This window comes from Dendrobates tinctorius, unplaced genomic scaffold (assembly GCF_039654945.1).
Source record: "Dendrobates tinctorius isolate UK_male_01 unplaced genomic scaffold, ASM3965494v1 ptg000003l, whole genome shotgun sequence".
Taxonomy (NCBI): Eukaryota; Metazoa; Chordata; class Amphibia; order Anura; family Dendrobatidae; genus Dendrobates; species Dendrobates tinctorius.
This window is the reverse complement of record NW_027361671.1, coordinates 49,686,225-49,702,005: the sequence shown is the minus strand read 5'-3', so window position 1 is coordinate 49,702,005 and position 15,781 is coordinate 49,686,225. Positions and strand designations below refer to the sequence as shown.

Genomic DNA, 15,781 nt, shown 5'->3' with positions numbered 1-15,781 from the left:
CAAAAAGAATGAAAACCGGGTAGTACACCAATATATATTCTGTTCTAAATATCTTGATTATTGGATCATAAAAATAATTAAATGTCTGAGGTTCACATTGTACTACAATAAATTTTTCACTTAAATATAAGCAATATGTGTGGGAGTCGGAGTCGGAGTTGGAGTCGGTGTAAGGGAAATTGAGGAGTCGGAGTCGCAGGTTTGGCTTACCGACTCCACAGCCCTGCATGATTTACTGAACATACATTCCAGTAGGCCAACATTTTGGATTTCAAGGCTATGTGCACACGTAGCGATTTTTAAGCGTTTTTGCCGCGATTTTCGGCGCGAAAACGCTTAAAAATCGTGTACAGAACGCCCCCCATGCATTCCTATGGCATTCCGCACATGCTGTGCTAATGCTGCGCTTTTTTCCGCGGCGGAATCGCATCGCGGAAAAAATCGCAGCATGCTCATTCTTTTGTGCGGAATCGCAAAGAATTGCCGCGATTCCGCACCCATAGGAATGCATGAGAATCGCTTACTTCCCGCCATGCGGGAAGTTAAGCGTCTCATGTGCGGTTGGCACCCACGGTGTGGAGGAGAGGAGACTGTCCTCCAGGCCCTGGGTACCATACCCCTGTAAAAAAAAAAAAAGAATAAAAAATAAAAAATCGGGGTATATTTACCTTCTGGCGTCCCGCGCTGCATTCCCGGCCTAAGCGTTCCCAGTAATGCCTTGCGGCAAGGTCCTGTGATGACGTAGTCTCGCGTGACTCTAGTGGTCTCGCGAGATCGCTAAAGCAACGCGAGACTACGTCATCACAGGTCTCGCAAGGCATTACTGGGAACGCTGAGGCCCGGGAATGCAGCGCGGGACGCCGGAAGGTAAATATACCCCGATTTTTTTATTTTTTTTTAAGCATTTTAACATCCTATCTTTTACTATTGATGCCGCATAGGCAGCCTTAATAGTAAAAACCTGGTCACACTTGTCAAACACTATGTTTGACGAGTGTGACCAACCTGTCAATCACTTTCCAAGCGATGCTTCAAATCGCTTGGAAAGTGCTTAAATATCGCACGCGAAAATCGCGGCAAAATCGCGATCATAATCGCGGTAAAATCGCGGTGAAATCGCGCGGAGAAAAACGTGCGATTTCTGGGAAGGAGTCTGGTTTTTAGTAAGCGTTTTAAAACGCTACGTGTGCCCACAGCCTAAAATCATTTTTTCAAGCTGGTGTTATAAAGTATTCTAATTTCCTGAGATGAGATAATGACTCTTAGGTTTTCATTGGCTGTAAGCCATAATTCTCATCATTAACAGAAATAAACATTTGAAATCAATCACTCTGTAATGACTCTATATTATAGGAGTTTCACTTTTTGTATTGAACTAAAATAAATTAACATTTTGATTATATTCTAATTTAGTGAGAAGCACTTGTAGCAGAGCATTATTGATCGGTGCTTCATTAGCAGCAGATCCATTAATCATTCAACTTTGCATTGACAGTGTATATATTGGAGAAAAAGTAATTGAGACTGGTCTAATGAAGCTAATTATTTTGCCGTTGTGTTTACTCAAAAACAAAGTATACTAGTAAGTTGGCGTCTATTTTCTGGAATATATCCTTTTTTTTTTTTTTACGCAAAATAAATTTAAATTATAAGAAAAGTGTTGGGCATGTTAAAATTCCACGTGTTTAGTCCATGTTGTAAGGCTACATTCACATGTAAATTTTCCATGGTTTTTGTGTGTAGGCTCATGCAAGTCTCTCGCATGAAAACCTGGCATTGCTGCTGGCACTGGGACCAGAGCGTGCAGCTACATAGAAATACATGTTTTCCTTGATAGCACTATACCTATAATAGAGTCTCATATATGCTGCCCTTGGAACGGGCACCACTTGGCAGGTGCTCCGTAAAGTTTATTAAGGCCCCCATATACATTGGTTGTAGTGTCGGTCAAATTATTTTTTGGGTGATGGCCATCTAGCCCAATTGCCCCATACATAGGACGTCTCTGATTGAGATCTCCTGTGTTCTGAGAAAGCAGCTGTTAGACTCCTGGTACAGGCTTTTCTGTCTGAGGCCATAAGGCTTTGCTGTTTCAGCATGCAGGATCCTTCTCCCCCAACATAATCTGTTGCAGGATAGTCAGGCCACCATACACTTTAGACTGTTGTGTGATCCTGCTGATGATGATAGGCTGGGCTAACTTTTGTTTATTGTGTATGGGGGCCTTTAGACTAGGACTGTAGAATGGCTCCGGTAATCCGACGTGACGACCGCAGTGAAACCAACTGATTATTTTCATGAGAGTTTGAACATGGGGGTCATCCTTTTTTTCTCATGAAAGGAAAAAAAAAGTTTCTGCACCTTTTCCATTCTGACAGTCTGTGAAAATCGGACCGCATTCTGATGTCATCTGAGTGTGATCCAATTTTTTTTGTTTTTCACAGACTCATTGACTTTTATTGCCGATTTTATTCTGACCTTTGGATCAAAATATCAAAATTGTACATGTCTCTGCGATTTTCTGCTGACTGGTCAGTCCACAAAAAATTATTGGCATGCGATGGCCCCATAGACTTTCATAGATAAGTGAAAAGCACGGATCACGCTAGTACGTACAAATAGGACTTATGAATGAGCCCTAAATGGCAACATGATATTTTAATATTTGTCAACGCCTTCAAATAATTGAAATACATCTATTGACAAAAAAAAACCTGCTCGATTTCCGTGGCAAATCATGTGCGATTTTTGTCATCGTAGGCCACAAAGTAAACCACATGTAATGTTGACTTGCTTGTATCCTGTTTGAGATTTTGTCGTCTTTTTCCTCCAAAAAAATTGCAGCCCAAAAATAGCTAAGTGATGACAAGTTAAGGGCAAATTGCATGAGTTATTTTGGATGAACAACGGGCGAGAGGTTTCATGTAATCCTTGACACTGATCTCTCCTTCAACCCACTTATTCAAGCCCTTTCCACTTCCTGCCGACTTGAGCTCAGAAATATGTCCCGGATCCGTACATTCCTCATCCAAGAATCTGCAACAACTCTAGTCCATGCCCTCATCTCCTCCCGCCTTGGCTACTACAACCTCCTGCTTTGTGACCTCCCCTCTAACACTCTCGCACCCCTCCAATCTACTCTGAACTATGCTGCTTGACTAATCCACCTGTCCCCCGCTATTCCCCGGCCTCTCCTCTGTCCCCATTACCCAAAAACTCCATTTCAAAACCATAACATACAAAACCATCCACATCCTGAGTCCTCCATACATCTGTGACCTTGTCTCCCGGTACTTACCTGCACGCAACCTCTGATCCTCACAAGATCTTCTTCTCTACTCCCCTCTTATCTCCCCTTTCTACAAGCGCATACAAGATTTCTCCCACGCATCACCCCTACTCTGGAAATCACTACCACAACATATCAGACTCTCGCCTACCGTGGAAACTTTCAAAAAGAACCTGAAGACTTTCCTCTTCCGAGAAGCCTACAACCTGCAGTAACCACTGATCGACCAAACCGCTGCACGAGACTAGCTCTACCCTCACCTACTGTATACTCACCCATCCCTTGTAGATTGTGAGCCCTCGTGGGCAGGGTCCTCTCTCCTCCTGTACCAGTCGTGACTTGTATCGTTTAAGATTACTGTACTTGTGTCTATTATGTATACCCCTCCTCACATGTAAAGCGCCATGGAATAAATCGGGCTGCAATAATAATATTGTATGACCAAAGTTGCTATTGACCCAAGCCTTACAGGCAACATGACTTATCATTCATGCTGCCTGAACCATGTTGTCTTCTGGAATGCCTAGGGCTTTTCATAATGAAACATACACAGTTATATAAAACTGTGCCAGCCTGTGGTTCGGGCGGCATGAATTGACTAAAAGGTTCCCTTAAGGCGAACTCCTTGCGTCTGATCAAAATTTTCATGTGAGTTTATAGGTAACTCTGAAATGATAAAGTAGTTGAATATGGGAGTTTAGCATCTTGTGAAGGGAAGTTGCATTGAAATTCCTGATATTGGTGGAATTCTTCGTTCTGCCTCGAACCAGTGCTCAGTGTAATGTTTTCACTCTGTCAGTCACTTCTACATAAATGATGTGGCATGTGGACAGCGGCAGGTGTTTCTCAGTCTTGCCATGAGTTTATAGAAATGATAAGGAAACACCCCTGAAGAAAGGGCTGTCACTTGTCAGACACGGTGCTGAGGAGCACAAAAGCAGCACCTTTGCATGCATTTCATGCATTTTGTACAGCGAATAGACAACGACAAAGGTTTTAAGAGCCTCTTGCTGTGAGGAAGCCAAACATAGCTCTTGGTCAATAATACAAACCCCTCTCCTTACACAAAGCCGTAGTGAATGCATGAATGACGCTGACAACCCAAAATATTCTCCTGAATAGATTCTGTACATTCTTTCCCACAGAAGTCAACTAAAGGCTCTGTTGTCCTGGACTACGTATTCCGTCACATAAACCTTGTGGAGATAGATTACTTTGGGCTACGGTACTGTGACAGAAACCATCAGACGGTGAGTAGAAACAGAGCACATTCTGCTTGTCCAACCATTGCATCTGTCTGTGACCTTTAATATTGATGTAGCTCAGCCGTGGAGAAGGAGCGCTATAGATGCAATCATGGTCACAAGATGTGAATAAGTAGCGATGTACTAATGGCTATGTTTTCCGTTCTTTTTTTGTTTGTTTTAAACCTGATTTCCTATAACCAAAGCGTTTTCTATGTTACAATCAATTGAAATAACCGATAGAGAAATTACACTGTGATGATGGAGACAGAGGTGATAATGTTTGTAATGAATTGTGGGAACAGCTATACCAGCAAGTCAAATAAATTACAGACCCATTCAATCCACACAGTCAAATTAATCAAACCATAGATGTCCGGACATAAATTGTTTGTAGTAATGCTTTTTGAAGCGTATTTAATAATTTGTACGAAACCATTTGATTTTGTTGACAGCTTCAAAACGCCTCCTGTATGGAGAAACTAGTCACATGCATTGCTCAAGTGTGATTTTGGCCCATTCTTCCACTCTCCAAATCCTGAAGCTTCTGTGGCTCCTTCTTTGAGCTCTGAGCTTTAGTTCCTTCCATTAATTTTTCATTGGAGTCAGGTGATTGGCTGGGACATTCTAGCAGCTTTATTTTCCTTTTCCTTCATGAAGAGAGGTATATTCATGCCACTTGCCACATAAATCTTCATCCAAGGTTTCTGTTTATTTACATAAAGTGCATACAAGAAATGTATACGGGAGACAATTGTGCAGTAGCAGCTAAGGTCTGTTTCACACTTCCGTTTTTCCCCATAGACTTACATTAGTGGCGGATCTTGACTGACGGTCGTCCGTCCCACCCGTTTTTTGACGGATCCGCGGGTGGATGAGACTGACAATGCAACGTTTTTTTTGCCTTGACTGTCTGCTATTTTTAAGTGCGCATGCCCGGAAGCTTTACTCCGGGAGGCATTTTAACCATGAAATGCCGTTCCGGAAGCGGCGAAAAATTCTCTCTCTATCTCTCTCTCACACAGAAAAAACTTAAGTGTGAAACAGGCCTTACAGCTGTTTCACATCCTCAGACTTTTTTTTTTTTTTTTCTTTTGTTGGATTATTTTCTTTCTGAAACCAATTGCCTTTATTTTTTTTATTTTTTTTCAGATTATAAGATGCACTTTCTTTCCCTCAAATTTGGGTGATAAATGGGGGGGTTCATATTTTAATCCAATTGTAGCTTACCGGCCGACTGCTGTGGTGTGGGTTGATAGGAGTTAGGGTTGCTGCTGCAGGAGGGTAGCAGTGGCGACAGGAGTGGAACAATGCTGTGGTCCCGTACTGGGAGGAAAGGGTGTCCTGGCGGTTTGAGGCTGCAGGCCCTGGGATTTCATAAAATCTCGGTGGCAATTTCCCTGCTTTGGGCTTTTGGAAAATGGCCAACGGAGGCGCAGCGCATGTGCAGATTGAGATCTGGTATCCTTAGCATCGCCCTATAAATGCTGCCACCTCAGACCTCCTGCAACAACGACCCTGACTCCCATGACCCCGCTCCATCGCAGTCACCCTCCCCACCCCCCCGGTAAACTACCATAAAATCTGACTATATGACGCATCTTTTTTATTTTACTCCACTAAATGTGTGATGCGTCCTGTGATCTGGAGCGTTTTATAGTCCCCAAAATACAGATATCTTGGCTGTGTGTGTGGATCGTTGTCTAACCGAAATGTCCACCACCATTTTATCTTCATCATCCTGGTAGATGGCAGCAGATTTCACTGTTGGTATGGTGTGCTTTTTGGCGTGTAAAAAAAAAAGTGAGTATTATGGCATCCAAAGAGTTAAATTTCGGTCTCCTTGACCAGACTATATTTCACAAGCTTGTCTATATGTTAAGCAAGCTTTAAACGTGCTTGGTCATCCTTCTTTTTCAGCAATGGAGTCAGGCTTGGTGAGCGTGCATACAGACCATGGAAATTGAATGCATTATTTTATAGTTTTCTTTGCAACAATTATACCTGCTGATTCCAGGTCTTTCTGTAGCTTTCCACAGGTGGTTCCTGGCTCTTGGACAACTCTTCTCAAAATTATTTTCACTCCTCTGTCTGAAATCTTGCGGAGATCACATAGTCAGTCGGTTTTTGGTGAAATGATGTTCTTTCCACTTCCAGATTATGGCACCAACAGTGCTCACTGGAACCTTCAGAAATATAGAAATTCTTCTGTAACCAATGCTTTCAGTATGTATTGCAACAATAAGGTTGCAAAGGTCTTGCGACAACTCACTGGTTTGTGGTGTGGCACCTTGGTAATTATACACCTTTTTATTAACCATTAGTTCAACCAGTTGCCGCCATTTTTCACCAAATGGCAGGATTGCTTTCTAATTACTGATAGATTTCCGCTAGAATCATGATTTTCCATGGCTTTTTGCACCTCTAGTTCTTCGTGTTCAGTACTTTTTTCCCTGTGTCAATTCTCATTATTACAAATAATTTATGAATATTTTAGAGTTTTAAGTCATTTATCTGGGTGGATTGGATGAGTTGTTACTTGAGAATTTTAATGTCAATTCCACCTTTAGAAATATATTTACTTAGAAAATTGGTGATATGTTCAGTACTTATTTTACACGCTATCTATCTATCTATAATATATTGTGAGGTAGCGCTGTCATTCAAGTAGGGGATACTCGCTTAGCCGCCACAAAACCAGATCCTGCACGGGTTTTCCACAAAACAATCATAGTCCCTTCGGTTTATTCAGCATCATAAACCATCACAGCAACACAAAACAGCATATAATCAGCATAGCGTCCATTACACAGTTTCCCTCTGTTATCCTGTAGCCATATAAGTTATGCACTGATCAATGTGCAGGCTTCCTATCCCCAAGTTATCTCACCCTGTCAGGGTTTCCTCATGCTGCTTCACCATGCTGCACACGTTCATTCCCTCCAGGCCAGGGAACTAACAGGCACACGTCGCCATTACTCACAGCCACTTCACAGGCTGTTAGCCAGGAAGCCCCATCTCAGCGGGACCTTCCACACTGGACCAACTGAGTCCCAGCATTCACCACATGTGACCTACGCTGGCCACCATATATGGTCCATAGCCACGCCCACCGTGTCACATGGCTATGACCTCATCACAGGTCCTTGACCCATTCACAAACTCTTTGCAATAGTGTCCTTAAACACACCCCCTGGGTGGGTTTGTAGGTAACTGGGTCAGCCCATCTCCCTAGTTACCTGGAGACTTCTCCCTGACACATTGAAACAACACCTCAGCAATATCACTGCTGATCAATACACACATCAGTCTCCATCTCAAGGCCACCCACCATTAGATACATAATGGTCATTCTTGACTCTGCCATTCATCCTCTCTCCTCGGACATCCACACAGCACCCCCTAGCGGACACAGTGGTCACTACACCACAATAATATATATATATATATATATATATATATATATATATATATATATATATATATATATATATATATATATATATATATATACACACACATACACACAGTTGTGGCCAAAAGTATTGACTCCCCTGCAATTCTGTCGGATAATACTCAGTTTCTTCCTGAAAATGATTGCAAACACAAATTTGTTATTATTATCTTCATTTAATTTGTCTTAAATGAAAAAACACAAAAAGAATTGTCCTAAAGCCAAATTGGATATAATTCCACACCAAACAAAAAAAGAGGGTGGACAAAAGTATTGGCACTGTTCGAAAAATCATGTGATGCTTCTCTAATATGTGTAATTAACAGCACCTGTAACTTACCTGTGGCACCTAACAGGTGTTGGCAATAACTAAATCACACTTGCAGCCAGTTGACATGGATCAAAGTTGACTCAACCTCTGTCCTGTGCCCTTGTGTGTACCACATTGAGCATGGAGAAAAGAAAGAAGACCAAAGAACTGTCTGAGGACTTGAGAAACCAAATTGTGAGGAAGCATGAGCAATATCAAGGCTACAAGTCCATCTGACAAAGACCTGAATGTTCCTGTGTCTACAGTGCGCAGTGTCATCAAGAAGTTTAAAGCCCATGGCACTGTGGCTAGCCTCCCTAGATGTGGACGGAAAAGAAAAATTGACAAGAGATTTCAACGCAAGATTGTGCAGATGTTGGATAAAGAACCTCGACTAACATCCAAACAAGTTCAAGCTGCCCTGCAGTCCGAGGGTACAACAGTGTCAACCCGTACTATCCGTCGGCGTCTGAATGAAAAGGGACTGTATGGTAGGAGATCCAGGAAGACCCCACTTCTTACCCTGAGACATAAAAAAGCCAGGCTGGAGTTTGCCAAAACTTACCTAAAAAGCCTAAAACGTTTTGGAAGAATGTTCTCTGGTCAGATGAGACAAAAGTAGAGCTTTTTGGGCAAAGGCATCAACATAGAGTTTACAGGAGAATCAATCAATCAATCAAATTTATTATCGCCAAGTACATATTACATATATACAAGGAATTCTTTGTGGCAAAGAGGCAACATAATATATAACAACAGATACAACAAGTAACATCTAACAAGACAGATACAGTATATAGTCTACACATGACGATTTAATTGTTGAACAGAGAGTGGATAGAAGCTGTTCATATGGCGGTTGGTACTGCATTTGGGGACTCTGAAGCGACGTCCTGAAGGGAGTAGTTGGAATGAGGAGTGTCCCGGGTGAGAGGGATCGGATGAAATTTTCAATGCGTGGGATCGAATACTCTTATCATAAAGATCCTGGATTTTAGGCAGGGGGGAGCCTATAATTCTCTCTGCTGTTCTGAAAGTCCTTTGTAAGCGGAGTTTGTCATGCGCAGTGGCTCCCCCATACCAGACTATCAGAGAGGAACAAATCACAGATCTGATGACAGCATTAAAGAATAAGATCAGCAGATTCTTAGACAAACCATATCTTTTCAGCTGACGCAGGAAGAACATCCTCTGTTGTGCTTTTCTTATAACAGCATCCACGTTTTTCCCCCATTTAAGATCATGAGAGATGATAACACCAAGGAATTTGGTCTCTGTGACCCTAAGAACCACTTCGTCATGGATGTAGATTGGAAGTATCTCATGTTGATCTTTCCTAAAATCCACAACCATCTCAGCAGTTTTTTTAGTGTTGAGTACAAGATTATTGGCTTTACACCAGTCACATATTCTTTCCACCTCACTCCGATACAAGTCTTCAGCATTTCCCCTGATGAGACCAATCAGTGTCATATCATCGGCAAATTTCAAGATTTTTACTGAGTCTGCTGAAGAGATGCAATCATTCGTATAGAGAGAAAACAGTAACGGGGACAAAACACACCCCTGAGGTGCCCCGATGTTTGTGACCAAGGTGTCCGAAGTGAATGGTCCAACTTTTACACTCTGTATCCTGGCTGTCAGGAAGTTATAAATCCACAAGCATAAGTTGAGAGGGACTCCAAGAGCTACCATTTTCTTATGAAGTAAATTCGGATCAATGGTATTGAACGCTGAGCTAAAGTCCATGAAAAGAATCCGGACATATGAGTGCCGTTCATCTGTATGATCCAAAATGTACTTCAGTGCCAGATTGACAGTGTCGTTTGCCGAACGATTCTCCTTATAGGCAAACTGAAGCGGGTCCCATAGCTTCTGCGTGAATTTTATCAGGTGGGACATCATAATTCTTTCGAAGACTTTCATAGCTACAGATGTGAGTGCTACTGGTCTATAGTCGTTCAACTCAGAGGATCCCACTTTCTTAGGGACAGGGATAATTGTGGAATTTTTCCAACACTGAGGTACAACGCACTCTTTCAGTGACACATTGTATATATTTGTCAGTATAGGGGCAAGCTGGGTAGCACATACTTTCAGACACATTGGAGATACACCATCAGGGCCAGGTGCCTTTTTGACCTTAAGTCCCTTCAGGATGCGTATCACCTCTGCCTCGGAGATCACTACTTGGGTGTTGCACAATGAATGATCTTTATATGAACAGACTAAGGAGCTTAGAGATGAATAGCCACTGTGTGTAGAGCTTGCCTCAAATCTGCAGTAGAATTCATTTAACTCTGCTGCCAGACTTCTGCTGGGGTTCACTATAGTGGGGTGGCTTTTATAATTGGTGACCTCTCTTAATCCTCTCCATGCAGATCTAGTATCTTTTGATGAGAACCTTTCCTCCAGAATCTTTGCATACTCGTGTTTGGCTAACTTGATCTCTTTAGATAGCGAGTTCCTAAGTTTCTTGAATTCAGTAATATCGCCTGCTTTATAAGCCTCCTCTTTTCTCTTACGGATCAATCTGACTTTATTTGTAAACCACGGCTTGTTGTTTCCCCGAAAGTGGACAGATTTGGATGGAATAAACGTGTCTTCACAAAAACGGATATATGAGGACACTGCATCAACCCATTCATCCAGACCCGAGCATGTTTCCTGGAATACCTCCCAGTCCGTGCATTCAAAGCATGCTTGCAGTTGCAGTTTTGCCTCCTCAGACCATGAGAATAAAAGAGGCATTCAAAGAAAAGAACACGGTCCCTACAGTCAAACATGGCGGAGGTTCCCTGATGTTTTGGGGTTGCTTTGCTGCCTCTGGCACTGGACTGCTTGACCGTGTGCATGGCATTATGAAGTCTGAAGACTGCCAACAAATTTTGCAGCATAATGTAGGGCCCAGTGTGAGAAAGCTGGGTCTCCCTCAGAGGTCATGGGTCTTCCAGCAGGACAATGACCCAAAACACACTTCAAAAAGTACTAGAAAATGGTTTGAGAGAAAGCACTGGAGACTTATAAGGTGGCCAGCAATGAGTCCAGACCTGTATTCCATAGAACACCTGTGGAGAGATCTAAAAATGGCAGTTTGGAGAAGGCACCCTTCTAATATCAAGGACCTGGAGCAGTTTGCCAAAGAAGAATGGTCTAAAATTCCAGCAGAGCATTGTAAGAAACTCATTGATGGTTACCGGAAGCAGTTGGTCGCAGTTATTTTGGCTAAAGGTTGTGCAACCAAGTATTAGGCTGAGGGTGCTAATACTTTTGTCTGGCCCATTTTTGGAGTTTTATGTGAAATGATCAATGCTTTGCTTTTTGCTTCATTCTCTTTTGTGTTTTTTTCATTTAAGACAAATTAAATGAAGATAATAATGCCAAAGAATTTGTGGTTGCAATCATTTTCAGGAAGATACTGAGTATTATCTGACAGAATTGCAGGGGCGTCAAAACGTTTGGCCACAACTGTGTGTGTGTATGTGTATGTGTGTGTGTGTGTGTGTGTATGTATATATATGTGTGTGTGTATATATATATATATATATATATATATATATATATATATAATATTGTAGGGTTTCAACTCGCTCAGGTGCAATGGGAGACAATCAGGAGGCACAGTCCTTTAAGAGTTCATAGGGTTTATTGCTCCATAACCCATAAACCAGCACATAACATAAGGAATAGCCTTTAGCTCAGGCGAAAGTAAGTATAAGTGTCCATTGTTTCAGGCTCAGTCCTGGAGCCTCAGCAAACACAGGAGGCTTATCCGTCCTCACATACAGCCAATATCCACAGGCCTCACCGGGTCAGCAGCCTCAGCACGTGGCCTTTAGAAAGGTAGCAAACCTTCCTCCACATAGGCCTGCCGGGACCTTCCACACGGCCCAATCAAATCCATGCGCTCTCTCTCATGTGATTGGACCTCAGGTACCTTATATGATCCATAACCACACCCACAGGTGATCACATGGCTATGACCTCGCTAAAGGTCCTATTACACACAGCCACACACATACTTTATTATGACACACTTAAACACACCCCTGGGTGGGTTTGTAGGTAACCAGGCCCTCCCATCTCTCTAGTTACCTGGAGACTTCTCCCTTATACATTGAAGCAACACCCCAGCAATATCATTGCTGAACAACACATAAGTCTCCATCCCAAAGCCACCCACTTTGGGATACATAATGGCCATTCCGTGTTCTGCCATTCATCCTTTCTCCTGGGACATCCACACAGCGCCCCCTAGCGGACTCAGTGGTTACTATACACATATATATATATATATATATATATATATATATATATATATATATATATATATACTAGTATATATACTATATATATATATATATATATACTATATATATATATATATAGTATATAGTATATATAATAATACACTGGTGTGAAAAAGTGTTGACCCCTTTCCTAATTTCCTATTTTTTTTTTGCATGTTTGTCACATTTACCGTAAATGTTTCAGATCACCAAACAAATCTAAATATTGGACAAAGATGACACAAGAAAATACGAACTGCGGTTTTTAACTGGAGACCTTTTTTTTTATTAAGGGAAAAAGAAACCCAAACCTACAGGGTTCTTTATGAAAAATTAATTTCCCCCTAAACCTAATAACTGGTTGGGTCACCCTTAGCATTCTAAGCTGCAATGAAACGTTTGCAATAACCAGCATTGAGTCTTTTACAATGCTCTGGAGGAATTTTGGCACTCTCATCTTTGCAAAATTCTTGTAATTCAGCCACATTGAAGGGTTTTCGAGCTTGACCCGCCTTTTTAAGGTCATGTCACGCCATCTCCATGAGATTAAGGTCAAAACTTTGACTAAACAGCTCCTTAAGCCATTCAGAGTTGGACTTGCTGATATATGTTTTGTATCATTGTACTGCTGCATAAGCCAAGTGCACTTCAGCTTGAGGTCATGAACAGATGGCCGGACATTCTTCTTCAGGATTTTTTGGTAGAAAGCTGAATTCATGGTTCCATTTACCACAGGAAGTTTTCCAGCTCCTGACCATCACATTACGACCACCATATTTAAATGTTGGTATAATTTTCCTTTTCTGAAATGCTGTGTTATTTCTACGCCAGATGTAATGGGACATATTCCATCCAAAAAGTTCAAATTTTGTCTTGTCAGTCCACAGAGTATTCTCCCAAAAGTCATGGGGATTATCAAGAGGTTTTCTGGAAAATCTGAGATGAGCTTTTATGTTCTTATTGATCAGCATTGGTTTTCGTCTTGGCCATTTTTGCCCAGTTTTTCTTAGGATGGGGTCATGAACACTGACCTTAACTGAGGCAAGAGAAGCCTACAGTTCTTTGGATGTTGTTGTGTGTTCTTTTGTGACCTCTTGGATGAGTCGTTGCTGCACTCTTGGAGTAATTTTGGTTGGCTGGCGACTCCTGGGAAGAATCACCACTGTTCCATGTTTTCACTGTTTGTGGACAATGGCACTCACTGTGATTCGCTGGAATCCTAAAACTTGAGAAATGGCTTTATAACCTTTTCCAGATACTTAGATCTCAATTACTGTATATACTCGATTAGAAGCCGAGGCACCTGATTTTGCCACGAAAAACTGGGAAAGCTTATTGACTTGAGTATAAGCCGCATATGCATTGTCCCCTCATCCCTGTCCTGGTATGCATGGCTCCTCCTGTCACTGTCCTTGTATGCATGGCTCCTTATCCCCCTATCCTTGTTTGCATGACTCCCCCATTGCTGTCCTGGAATGCATGGCTTCCTCATCGCTGTCCTTGTATGCATGTCTCCCCCGTCCCTGTCCTTGTGTTAGGCATCTGGTTCCTGCCACTGCACAGCAGGAATCCAGAGCCTTGCATCCATTGGTCTCCCATTCTTCTTCGGCCGCAGTGGAGCCTGCTCAGCAGATTCGTCGGTCCCGGCGCTCTGCCCAAGCCAACTCCGTGGGTTTGCTAGCTGCTGCCACCTCTGGTACAGCTATGACTATGCATGCTGCTCAGCAGCGAGATTCTCCAGGGACTAAGTCCTCATGTCGGGCCACTGAGCATGCCCGTGGAGTGATCTCCCATTGGAGATCGAAGGTCACGTGCTCAGGTCCTGCTCCTGTTCGGATTGGTCCATCCGAGAAGCCAGGAAGGTCGCGGACGCTCGCGGCTATAAAAGGTTCGCATGGCAGCTCGGCCATGCACTAGTATAAGACTGTATTTACAGACTATGTGGAGTGAGTGATGTATGCGCGCATGAATGTCTCTGGTGAATGACTCATTAATAAACCCCTACCCTTGGTACGCATGTGTTGTGCAGCCTAGCCTGCTAGCGCCCAGGCTTAGGTGGAGGTAGGACAGAGGTTGAGTCAGGCATCAGTCCTCACCAGGGACTCGGCACGCCTCAGTGCACGTGCTCCATAGCCAGCGTCTATAGCGTCGTTCGCGGTAGCGATGCCGCGCGTTCAGTGGGCCTAGAAGGACTCTAACCCCGTGTCCTTGGGGTAGAGTACTGTGGCCGTACACTGTGCGCTCTTTTGGCAGGGCTCTGTGAGCTTAACAGGCTCCGGCATCTACGTTCAGCGGTTGTGCGGCTCTGTGCATTAACAGAGTTCGCCCCTGTTCACATTGGGTGACGTAACCCACGTGTGACTGGTTTCATACTGCTTAATTCTTCCGCCATTGCTTAGCAGTAGTGTACCACCTACTACTATTTTATAATTTGGTGCGTTCCGCCAGCCCTAACACCTTGTATGCATGGCTCATTATCCCCTATCTTTGTATGCATGTTTCCTATTAAAAAAAACAAACTTCCTACTCCCCTTCCTGAGCACCTTCGCTGCATCTCGTTGGTTCCGGCGCCAGCAGCATTTCCGACCGAGCGATCATTGGCTCTGCTCATTAAGGTAATGAATATTCACTCCACACCTATGGGAGTGGAGAGGCGTGCTTATTCATTACCTTAATGAGCGGGGCCACGTGATCGCTCGGCCAGAAATGCTGCTGGCGCTGGAACCAACGACATGCAGCGAGGGTAGGTAGGATGTCTTCTGGAAGCCGGCAGCTGCAGGTGTCACTGTGCGGGCTATAAGAGAAATGATTACTCATTTCTCTTCAGCAGCGGGCACAGTTAAGCTGCAGCCCCCGGCTCCTGCCTACTGTGACCCACTGCTTCACCGCTCTCCCTGCCCCACTAGCCCTCTGGGACAATTGACTCGTTTATAAGCTGAGGGGGGGCGTTTTCAGCATAAAAAAGTGCTGAAAAACTCGGCTTATACACGAGTATATATGGTACTTTGTTTCTCATTTGTTCCAGAATTTCTTGGGGTTGCTGCATGATGTCTAGCTTTTGAGGAGCTTTTGGTCTACTTCACTTTGTCAGGCAGGTCCTATCTAAGTGATTTCTTGATTGAGAACAGTTGTAGCAGTGTTCAGGAATGGGTGTAGCTAGGGAATTTGAACTCCACTTTCCAAAATTTGATAGAC

The 15,781-nt window shown here is 43.1% G+C and overlaps 1 protein-coding gene across 4 annotated transcripts in view; it reads left to right on the top strand.

Moving 5' to 3' along the window:
- EPB41L4A (erythrocyte membrane protein band 4.1 like 4A) overlaps positions 1-15,781 on the top strand; it is a 591,957-nt gene that overhangs the window by 128,418 nt on the left and 447,758 nt on the right. For 3 of the 4 annotated variants that reach the window (XM_073550667.1, XM_073550632.1, XM_073550633.1), the window contains exon 2: positions 4,435-4,539. The exons of the other annotated variant lie outside the window; for it this stretch is intronic. In XM_073550667.1, coding sequence (XP_073406768.1) covers positions 4,435-4,539 — 105 coding nt within the window. The remainder of the gene's footprint in view (positions 1-4,434; positions 4,540-15,781) is intronic. 4 annotated transcript variants of the gene reach the window in all.